This window comes from Python bivittatus, unplaced genomic scaffold (genome assembly GCF_059951505.1).
Source record: "Python bivittatus isolate LINGU-HERP-01145 unplaced genomic scaffold, Pbiv_v1 ctg000050_np1212, whole genome shotgun sequence".
NCBI lineage: Eukaryota > Metazoa > Chordata > Lepidosauria > Squamata > Pythonidae > Python > Python bivittatus.
Genome location: NW_028277033.1, coordinates 9,839,243 through 9,851,262, shown reverse-complemented (window position 1 = coordinate 9,851,262; position 12,020 = coordinate 9,839,243). Strand labels below are relative to the sequence as shown.

Here is a 12,020-nt window from a genome sequence, read left to right as displayed (position 1 = left end):
CTAAAAAGTCAGAAGGAAAATGAGAACACAATTCTGGCTGGACACAGGACAAACATTCCTCTTATGCCTTGATTTTTCATTTCACCTTGTCCATGACATTGCTCTGCCCTATTATCTAGTTATGCCTTTACTTGAGCAAGAAAACACACTCATTAATGCAAAATATTTAATTCTTGCAATGTAATTAAAGAAAAAAAAAAACCTATATCCAGATTTCAAATACAATTCAGTCCCAGAAGTATTTTTCAGTCACTTCATGCAAATCAAACATATTCCAAAGTTAGCATGAAAGCCATTTTGTCTAAATCAAACACATCTGGCAACTGACACATGTTTTCATTTAAAATAAAAACAACAAACGATCTTGATTATGTATGCCTGCTTTATTCTCATTTCTCCAATCACTCAGTTTCAGAAACCTCATTTATTAAAACATGAATAACGAAGTTTTAAAAAAAGAACAGAAAAAAAGCTAATTCAATTGATTTAGATTCAGCAAGTCACCTGTTACTAACTGGACTTGCAAGGATTTATGCAATACTCTAGTTTTTTAAATGCTGGGTCCTACATTAATTTGCTGTAGTAAATATTTCCAAAAATCTTATGCTGAGAAGGCCACCAATCAAGACCACTTGCTGTGCTCTGCAGGAATCAAAGTCAGACACTCATCACTCCTAATTTAGGAACAAGAATGATCCTGCAGTTCTCCAGAGAATGTCCTGTTAGACATGCAGGGACATGTTAGAACACAAATAGGGACATAACACTACATATGGTGTGTATGTGTGTGAATAATCTGGTGTGATGCTCTAGAAATGTGCTGAGGAACACAGAATTTCTTTGAGAAACTTGTTAAGAGTCCCTGTCAGCCTGATATCATGCACAAAGTTAAAGAGAATAAGAGAAAACTAAGAGAATAGTTCCGTAAATAAGGAACTATTAACCACTATGAAAACCTATCAAAGACAACCTTTTCCTGGATTAAACGAATGACTGATCCCCGAACTGGCTGATTGTTCAGTTCATTGACTGACTAATTTGAGCAGTTCTTCAAAGGAGCTTCCACTATAACTGGTTTCTGGCAGGTCCCCCAAGTTATTAAATATCTTCATGAAAAGTCTGGGGAGCCGGTCCAGAATTTTGGGATCTGATAACATCAAAGTGAGGATATCTCCCAGTTCTCTCTCCCCTTCCCATCACAGTCCAAAAAAGTTGCTTGATATTTATAATCAGTTGCATGAAGGAAAACCAACTTAGTTGAGACAAGATAGAAATGTGCCTGACTCTGGTGAGCCAAAAGTTGGAATTCAGAGTGTTTAGAAAGCCCACTTTCTCTTCAGATATCTTTAACTTCTGCCTACAGACTGTGTTACTTCTCCAGTTCAAATTCTAGTTCACAGTGGGGAAGAACTTCTGAGTGTCTTCTGAAGTAAGGATCACTGAGCCCCAGAAGTTCATTTCAGGCCAAGTCCCTTAGTATCTCTAGTGCCTAAGTGTGTGGAAGCTCTATCTGGGTAGCATGTTAGCTGGCAAGAAGCATCTGATAAGAAAATTAGTTGAGTAAACAAATTCAATGTTTAATTTATTTAAATGATAAACAACTGGCATGGGGTGGGGTTGCAGGGCAACCATATCCCAGTTGCAAAGATCTGGATAACTGGAGATGGCAGTACAATAAAGGAAAAGAGACACCTTCTACTCTCTGCTCCAATCTGGTAGTGATTTGATTTTGGAAGCCTAGATATGGTCTTTCTTTTTTCTTCCTCGTGTACTGAAAACTTTCATACAGAAAAATGTTTATGAATTTGCTATACAACTGGAATTGGCAGAGGGCTTTCTCTCTGCCAGCCCCATTAATGTTAGGGCAAAGATGTTCTAGAAAAAGCTCCTTTCAGAGCTCTTGAATCTGACAGAAGGTGCTTTAGGCGACTTTGGTGCATATGTCCTCTTCTCTTTTTTTAGCTCAGAGAAACATTTTATGATTCAAGAAAGCAACAGGAAATGCAAAAGGACATGAAAGAGAGAATTAATTGCTAGAATGGGTGGTGTGCATTCTGTGGTATTGATGAAAAAGCACATCTTCTTTCAGAAATTGTGAGGGACATGGATTGTAGTCAACATTTGCTATCCTGCTCTGTCAAATGCTTGCTTTACCACTTTATAAAGAGTGCTTTTCTGCTTAGCCCTCCTTTCTCAACTGTTAAGAAAATGTAGATCTATGGTGTTTCAAAAAATATTTGGAAATTATTGCTCAGAATTGGCCCACACATACTGTAAGTTTAAAAAAAAATTAAGAGGGATTTATTTATTCATTTATTTATTTCTATATCAAATTTGTATGCCACCCCATTTCCAATGACTCTGGGCAGCTTACAACAACTAAATCAAGGAAAATATAACAAATATAACCAGGTTTTTAAAATAATAATTATAATATAAAATCAATGAATAAAATATGGTGAGGACCATAGACCAGACCTGGACAGAGCAAAGGGCCTTCACTCCCCTCCACCAAAGGCCTGGGCAAAGAGCCAGATCTTCAACGCCCTTCTGAAACACGAGTAGGGTGAGGGCCATCCAGATCCTGGGGGGAACCTCATTTCAAAGGGCAGATGCTGGTACAGAGAGGTCATATTTCTGGGGTCCTGATAGATGGCATTGTTTTATTGAGGGAACCTGGAGCATGCCAACCCTGTACAGTAGGATCGAATTGGCCAGGCAGATATTATGGGAGACAGGCGGTCTCTCAAGTAACCAGGCCCTATACCATGTAGGGCTTCACAGCTTATGACCAGTATTTTGAAGCATACTCAGAAGTTAAAATATTCACAACAGCTATATATGTGAAAAGTTCTACTTTAAATTCTTAGACAGTCTGGGTCTCTATACACTTATTCATTATTTATTTATATTTATTTTTATACCCTTAAATTAACAAACGTTATCAAGGAACTACATTCACATAACTCATGCTTTTCCAACCTTGTCCATTACTGAGTGGTCAAAGCTGTTCCTCTCCTCATTATCTGCAATGGGAAGAAATGTAAATGCCAAACTTCTACTGGGTTAAACTCTGTTTTTCTAAATCCCAGGACAAGCGGGGTAGCCAACAGTTGAGGCTGAAGACTTCTGCCTCTAACTAGAAAAGATCTTCATGGGCAACCCGGGTTGCAAAGAGACGTTTTCCTCAGAGGTCCATGGACATATGTTGCATTGAACTCTGTCATCAAGCCCCAGTGCTCACTGTGTAACTCTGCATAGTATTTAGGGAGTAATTAAGAGCAAAATGGTGATTTCTGTGCTTCAACTCAATATACTTTGTTGAAGGAAAATGTTGAAGATGGAACTATTTTGGATGGCACTCTTTTAAGCTTACATATGATGCCATCACTACTTTCTAATTTTTTTAACATTATTATATTCTTATCTAGTGCGTTTATGTTACTTGGCAGTTCTTGTTCACAGCTGCAGCTGTGAATAGGATTGGTTTCAATGAGGCCATGGAAGGTTTACCATTTCTTATATTCTCTATAAGCCACTGAGAGTCATCGGATAGTGGTGGGGTAAAGTTTGATGAATAAATAGCTAACGTAATATTTCACGCAGTGTGCAAACTGAGTAGAAAAACATTATTTGCCACCTCTAAATGAGGAGCTGGCTTTTGCCTATGTAGATATATTAGTGTTACTACAAGGGTTTCCAAGCACATCTGCTTCCCAATAGAATATGTTATCTTTTCAGCCCAAGACAATAGAACAACTCGGTGGAAAACGCAACTTTCCTAGCCTACAGCCGCAACCATCTCTCTCTCTCTCTCTCTCCTTTCAGTAACACCAATACATCTGCTACGTGCACCCGAAGTAAACACCCATCTCGTGGGAGCAGGTTCCTTACATGTGTGAAATAATGTGCATGCAATTATATGAAATTACAGGCCAAACTGAGATTATCCAAATACATTTCACAAACATTAAGGCCAGATGTTGAGCACTATATATTTGTTTTCATAATGAGACTGTACAACTGCGGCCATATGGTGGATCAGCCTCTCAAGTGCATCAATGAACAGCCTTCAATTAACTGTAGCCTTCCACATGGTTAGTATTTATACAGTAGATCCAAAATAAAATTGGAATTAAACTCTGGCAATTCTGCCCTAGATTACAGAACCAAAATGGGTGGGGCTTCTTTATTGTATAGGAAGGATCTTTTGTAATCTCTCTTTGGGACTCCAGTAGGCTGATCACGGAAACCCTTTAAGAATATTGCCTCCTGCCAGATGCTCCATTCTTTGAAATTCAGATTTTAGACAAGAGAATAGGAAAATGCTTTTACCGTATGGGATTGTCCATCCTGTTGACGGTGAGAAATGCTGCTAGATTAGCAGTGTAAGATGAACAGACAATAAGAGTGAAGAGCCACCAGCTGCCCATTACAATCCTCATTGCCATGGAATTGACTGTAGACTCACCACCTAAAGAAAAAAAGGAAGGAAGGAAGGAAGGAAGGAAGGAAGGAAGGAAGGAAGGAAGGAAGGAAGGAAGGAAGGAAGGAAGGAAGGAAGGAAAGAAAATAACCCTTAGAAGCCCATATCTAAAGAATTCATTTAAAAAATGGCCCAGGTTCCTTTATGCTATCTCTTAATCTTCTCTCTCTAATCTATTTGCTTATTTGATTTTTTTTTAAAGCAATCTATCATTTGCTATGCTGTGCTCACATGACACATTGCCATAAACGATCTAGTCTAGCATCTTGGGCAAATCCAGTCTGCACAATTGCTTTATGATTTGGTATGGCAAGCAAACCCAGAAAAATACACCATCATTAAGTTGACCATGGATTGATTATGCACCATCAAGTCATTTTCAACTCCTAGCAACCACATACAGTAGATAGATTTTCTCCATGATGGTCTATCCCTAACCTGGTCTTTCAGGTCTTCCAATGGTACACTCATCACCACTATAACTGAATCGTGCAGACCTAACCATTCTCAAATTCTGGGATGCCCCAATAATTCTATATTTAAACCATGACACAGATTCCAGAGATAGGAAACTCTGTTGTAGATCCAAACAACTCACACAGATCCAAGTTCCTAGAACTGCCCTTTTAGAGGGTCACTCGGAGAGTTCATGTTTGAATGCTATATGTGGAAAACCTGTATGATATTCAAATTGCTCTGAAAAACTCACACATTTTAAATGATTCATACTGAACCAAATCAAGATTGTTTTTTTATAGAAATATCTGAGAAATTTTAATTTCAACCATTCGATTCCCTCAGACACTTAGGAGAAACCTCCCCAATTTGCCTTCAGTTTCAGTTAGTAGTTTATACCCAAAGAAGTCAGAACTCACTGAAAAAATGTGATGCTGTTTTTTTCTCCTGAAACTTCCTTGGTGTCCCATCCCATTTTGAAACATTTTATCCTTGAGAGAAGGTCTACAAATTCATTTCAAATTCATTCCGGCAGCTTTATCAGACTGATCACAAAGAAAAAGCATTGCTGAATAGATGTTTCCTTGTGGCATAAAAATTGTCACTTAGTGAGGCCAAATGCTCGTGGGGAACCCTGCTTCGTGGTAAGCAGCAAGCCAGAGACAGAAGCATAACAGAAGAACCAGAAGCCAATCCTAATTCCCAGGCTGTAGACAATAGTGCAAAATTTTGTCCAAACAAAACAGTTACATTATTTCTTTTCACCATGACATAAAAAGGATCTATGCGCTTGAAAATGATGGCCTTGACTAACTGCTGCTGATTTTAAATTTCTTTTTTTTAAATGTTTTAGGAATTCTTATTCTGGGGGGATTGGTGCTTAAATTATTGTGCTTGTCCTGTAAAAGCATATTTGCTATCCAGCTGAGCTTTGATTACTCCACAGACAGGTGTATAATGGAAATTGCTTTCTGTTTTATATTTCTGAAATGCACAAGACAACCATACCAATTCTGTAACAGGTGAAGTTTCTCATTAAAACTTTAGCATCTCACTGCTTCTTCAGAAAACTTAATAGCCTCACGAATTACACCCTACAGAATACATTTAAGGGTTAAAGGTGGGGGGGGAGACACCTTGAGTAGTTTTCCATCTTAGCACTAATGCTGTTCTGTTTCATTTTTAATAATGCATTCGCAATGAATCATGCTTCTGAAGTTGCAAGCTGAAGGGGTTACAGGGCTATTCCCATAACCTGGAAGTAGAGTTAGAAAGATTGGTTCAAGATACATTTAAGCATTCCAACCTTATCCTGTGAAAATACATGGAAACATTTAAAACAGAAATTAAGAAAAACGATCACCACAGAAGACAATATATTAAAGTGTGTAGTCTTTATATGGTTAGTAACAGTGGAATTTCTCCTGTGGCAGAATCCCCCATCTTGTACGGATTTTTACCGGTCATTTTTCTGGTAAACTTGGAAGATCAATGAACGATTACATGTACTTCTTTAAAACAGAAGAGAAAAACAACCGCAGCAATAACAATAATCATTCTAAGAATGAGATAACTTGACAAGCATGTCAAGATGCTAAAGTATAAAGTGTGTATTTTATGTTTTGTTTTGAATTAGTGGCCTCAAGATTGTGACAGGTGATCAGCTCCTAATCTATGTTCTCTGTTTAATGTGATTTTATCTTTCAACTTGCTATTTTCTTTTAATTTACTTTTTATAAACCGCAACACCTGGGAGGTCATCTATCTGCTCCAGCTGCAACTCAATAAAATATAAAATGGGTTTCAAGAATGGGAAAACAGAAGAAGCAACAACATGTACACTCCACAACACAGACACCACCCAAGCCTTCAAAGCAGCAGAAAATGGATGAATATACAATAAACCAGGGTTTCACAACTTGGCTGGAGAATTCTGGGAGTTGAAGTCCACACAGCTTAAAGTTGCCAAAGTTGAGGAACACAGCAATAAACCAACGGACAACTTCAGTAAGTAACTCTGACCCTACTTACTCTTCAGATAGCCATGACACTTATAACACTTAAAACTCTTTGGAATGGGATCTGCAGACCAAAATTGAAAGTCAACAGCTAAGAGAACTTTCTTCTTCCCTGGTAGAGGATACCACCCCCCTCCCCAGACCGCTGCTGCTTGTTCACAGCTGCACTGCTTATGCAAGATGGGGATGATATGAACTTAAAAAAGGAGAATTAACAGACTTCGTAACTAGGCAAGGCCTGCTCACAGTGCAAATGGTGATCTTGATCTTTGAACTTTTGACTTCAGTCAAAAATATGCTTGACCTGCTAAAGGAGTCCTTTGTGAAACGTACTGAGAGTCACCCTAATAAAACAGCAGAAGCTGTAAAGACACCCGCTGCTCACACCAACAAGTAACAAGCAGCTAACAGGGAATTTAGAGCTGACCCCACTCCTGGTTCTACTAGGAGAGAAAGAAATAATTGTGGTGGGCTTAATTCTAAAAAGGGCAGAGACAAGATAAGCGCAATTACTACTTACAGACCCATCAGATCACTGCAGATTTCCAGCAAAGGAGTCAACAGAGGGTGACGGGACTTCAGACAGACGGTTACTCTGTCCTTGAGCAAGCTGCTTCGCTGTGAAAGCTCTTTGATAGATCTACTACATGCTGAACGGCTGCCATCTAGAAGAAGCTGCATGCGAATTCTGCTAACCTTTAAGCAAGTTACAGTCCCTAGCGTGCTTCTCAAAATGAAGCCTTTCCTGAGCACTTTCTCAATATTCCCTGGACGTGTCTTCTGTTCAGAGAAAGCTAGCCCGTTTTCCCCAAGTTGGTATTACCATTTTAAAATCTAAGTGTAACCATTTGAATCCAGACAACCTCAGGGATGTTTCACCAGCAATGACCTTGAGAAAGAAGAGTCCTAATCAACAAACTGCATTATCTACACCTAGAGGACTCACTGGAAGTAAAGTTGATTGACTCATTTGGTGCATTGGCAGATTCAGAGCAAGCAGACACCATACAGGGATTGGATGAATTAAGGGCAACGTTGGTGACAATACACTCCACAGCAAAACCATTAATTAATCTAGTCCTATGTGTTTTTGAATTCGGCCTCAAAGGCCTACTCAAATGTCCCCCACCCCACCCCAGAATCGCAATGTACCCATCAAGCTAGTTGCTAGTCTGTGGCCTTGCATTTTGTTCCTCAAATGAAACGTCAGGTAGAGAATGACCATCAGGAGGGCTTCTGCCAGACAGCAAATATCAGAACGAATACCTTGCTGAACAAAGGCTCCGTACACAATCCAAATGGCACTGTGAAGCGTGGAGGAGGTGCAGGCTCCAGGCTGAGAGGAATTCTGGGCTCTGACCGCCTGGATTCGGTTCAACACGAAGATGAGGACACCAACCACAGGGATTGCAGCAGCTATGCAAGTCCACACCGCAAAATCAAAGGGGGCAAAGAGGGAGAAGATGTTGATCTTCTCTTCCGGTTTCTTGATTAAGATCCCTACAGAATAATCCATATAGCGCTTGCTGAAGTCAACCACGCTCTCTCGTTCGGGTGTGATAGTGATGGCGGAGATGGCTAGGTCAGCTCTCTGCAAAGTCAAGAGAAGGAGTGGTGAAACCTCTTGCTGGTTTACTCAATAACCGAATAGAGGAATAAGAATGAGTTGACTCTGCTGAAAAGTATATTATGATAATGGAATGAAAATGTCCACCTCCAGCAACCATTAGGCTTCGCTTCAAAAACATATGGCATGGCATGGCATGAATATAGCTTATTCCATCAAAACTTGGGAACCTTTGGACATGTGGGGAAAGGCCTCCCATGGGTCCGCCTACTTTGCTACACAGTGGGATGAAGAGATCTGCCTTGAGGTTGGGGAAATACAGGGAGGGAAGGGGTCTCCTCTGAAGTCACATTTGCCCCTCTGGTAGGTTCAACCTGTCTAGCATGTAGAAGGGGTGCTGTTGTAATTACTGCTGGTTTCTCAGTGCACAAGAGATAGGTCGCATAAGAGGTGATGGCACCTGTGGGCCAGGTCATGCTCGCTCAACCACTAACAGTAGGGCTGTTTCCCTGTTTGTTATGTTCTTCTAAAACTGGAAGACTTATTTCAGAAATGCTCCAGACTCCATGGTGCAGGAAGGCAAAATAATTTCTGACCTTATTTTTTTTCCTTTTTTTTTTTTCCTACTGAGATGAAAGGGTTTAGCTATTAAAAGCCAATCAAATAAATGCAGCACAATTGCCACAGCAATTCTCAGATTGTACCTCTTAAGACTGCTTTGTTTAAATGCTGTGCCATTAAAAATAGCTTCCTTGTGCGAAGAAAAGTAGCACACGAGGCAGAAGATTAATTTAGAACACTTCTCTCTGTTATGGCATTTTTTGGGGTAAGCGGCAAAAAAGAGATTTTGAGGAAAAACTCAACCGTGCAAATTTCCACCCTCAATCTGAGTGGGAAACTTCACAGGGAACATTATCACAAAAATTTCTCAAAGCCTTTATTACATATGGACACTGGGATTTAGAGAGATGGAATATCTGAGTTTGAGTCTGACCCAACATCTCTGCTTGAAGCTCCCTTCAGTGCCCACAGTGGCATCCCCCACAGAAAATGCAGTTTTCAAGCACAGGTCTGAAGCTCATGTGGGCAGCCAGTTCCTTAGACCTGATCAAGATATACCAGTGAAGTAGAAAAAGCAATAAAATTAAAGCAGCAACATACAAAGTCCTAGATAAACCTTGCGTACTAACTTATTTCGATTGACTCACTTTCTGCTCTGTGGATCCGGGAAGGGACGTGTGATCAGAAAGGACTAGAAAGAAGCTGCAGGGCAACTCACATCATGACAAGTCAGCAGGCAGAGGCCAAGAGGGCAGCTGTGGCCTGCAGTTAAAACCCCACCTTTTTTTTTTTTTACCTACAACCCATACAAAATGCTTCGAATGCATGCTCCTGTCTGCCCTCTTGATTTTATTTTATTTTTACAGCCCCCTCCTCCAATATGAGCGTAAAATTAAATATATATGGGATGAGGCCCTCGGAATAAAAATTAAAGTGCTCTGGGCCCATTGAACCACCAGAGTGTGTAGAAAACTCAGTGTGATTTTTAGAGCAACAACCCTCCAGAAGATATATGGTCAGATTGGCCATGGCCTGAAAGAGGGAGAAAATATGAATATTTCATCATTGTCGTGTAATCATTAGCTGTTTTCTGATCTGGTGTTTTGCATTCACATTTGCATGTTAAACTTTCTCACATAGAAACGCTGGATAATAGGCAGAACAATGCACGATGGGTGAGCAAATGGTTTGAGAATGACCACATTACTGAGTGTTAATGTCTACAGTTAGGTTCTATTATTGGAACACAACTGTAGAACATTTTCTTCTATTGCTATGGCGATGTTCAGCCTTGTCAAAAATGAAGTATTTGCAAAAAAGAAAAAAAAAATTCCAGCATCTGTACCCTTTAGGATTTCTTGGCTGGAAATACTTACAAGTCAATGACACTGTCTCTGACTCAGATGTGACTCAATCACTTTGTGATTTGTTTTCTATATTTTTAAATCCTTTAAAAAAAAATGAACAAACCAACAATATCTTCTTCCTTGAAAAACCATTCAACTGATCGCTATAAAACAGTATTACAATGAAAAAAGGAATATGCATGAGAGATACTTTGCAACAAAGTGGAATGTTTTTCATAAGAAAGCCATAGCAGAAAATACTCCATTAAGCATGCAATGAAAATTCACATTCTACAATTTGCTGCATACAGTTTGCCTCAGCACAAATATGTTCTCATCTACAGCCACTAAACATTTCCTAAAACTGAAATATAAGTTAAATGTTCCTTCTCAGATGAGACAGTTAATGCTGAAACAACACCCGGAAAACTTCTGAAGGGTGAGGAGTAGGTCGATTCCTAGAATTTTACTGATAGGAAAACGTAACCAAAACATGGAGATTTATGCATAATATAATATCAGAGAAAGTGGTTTTGATTATAGGCTTTTCCTAAGGACTTTTTCACATCTTCATTTTCTACTGTGTCCCTACTGATATGAGTAATGCTGAGTTCCAGTGATCAGTTCCTGAACTGCAACAGTTAACGGGGAATGCTTCATTTTTAGGGCAGGCGAGATGGTTCGATGCAGATGAGAAAATCTAATGTCCCTCCCTTAAGAGAAAGAGAGTTCAGCTGTTAAGGGGCATACCTTGTTAATCAGTTCTCCAATCATGCCATTCCAGGAGCTATTATGGAGCTGTTGTCCATATTTGCCATCGGGAGATTGGTAGATCTCGTACTTGAAGCCCAAATTCTTGGAAAGTGCATCCAGGACATCAATGGAGAAGCCCTTATAACGTTTCGGCTGCCCAAGTATATTCTCAGCCACCATAACAAATGGTTCTTCCTGAGAACAAAGCAAGGTTGGAGCTGATCTTTAAAGGAGACTTAAAACATGACAAAGCAAAGGTAGCTAACACATAATATCGATGGCACCTCAACAAGCCATGTTGCCAAGTTTCGAAAACTGCAGCTTCATGTTTCGTTTTTGCTTTAAAAAAGATTTCTAAGAGAATTCTACTGCTAATTCTTCTATTTCTCATAGTTATTACTAATCCAGGGATGAATCTTAAAGTGGCAACACCGAAGGCATGTTTAGACTTAATGGGGCATGGCTGCTACAAGAACACAGAGATTGCCGCAATAGAGCATTGCTTTCGGAATGACACAGAGGTAGGCCAGACAATTGGTTTTATTGCCATTGCAATCTCTGTGCATTGGTGGTGACATCATCTTTGAATCGGTCAGCTCATCTTCTGGCTGGAGGAGAGAGATGATCATGACCTTTAACAACTTGAGAGGGAAAAGAGAATAAAAGATGGAGGAGAACCTATCCTAAAAATCTCAGGAAAGTTCCTAAATCACTTTAATAAACTATGATCTGAGGGAAGAGGGAAAAAAAGGAAAACAAAGAGGAGCAGAGGACAGAAGTTGCAGCTGAGGAGAGGAGGAAAGCTTGCATCCGTCACCCTGCTGACTACAATC

General features: G+C 39.7%; 1 protein-coding gene across 1 annotated transcript in view; it reads right to left on the bottom strand.

Moving 5' to 3' along the window:
• GRID1 (glutamate ionotropic receptor delta type subunit 1) overlaps positions 1-12,020 on the bottom strand; it is a 622,604-nt gene that overhangs the window by 39,803 nt on the left and 570,781 nt on the right. The window contains exons 10-12 of the mRNA XM_088130223.1: positions 11,185-11,382; positions 8,227-8,551; positions 4,336-4,474 (exon numbers count right to left, since the gene is read on the bottom strand). Coding sequence (XP_087986349.1) covers positions 4,336-4,474; positions 8,227-8,551; positions 11,185-11,382 — 662 coding nt within the window. The remainder of the gene's footprint in view (positions 1-4,335; positions 4,475-8,226; positions 8,552-11,184; positions 11,383-12,020) is intronic.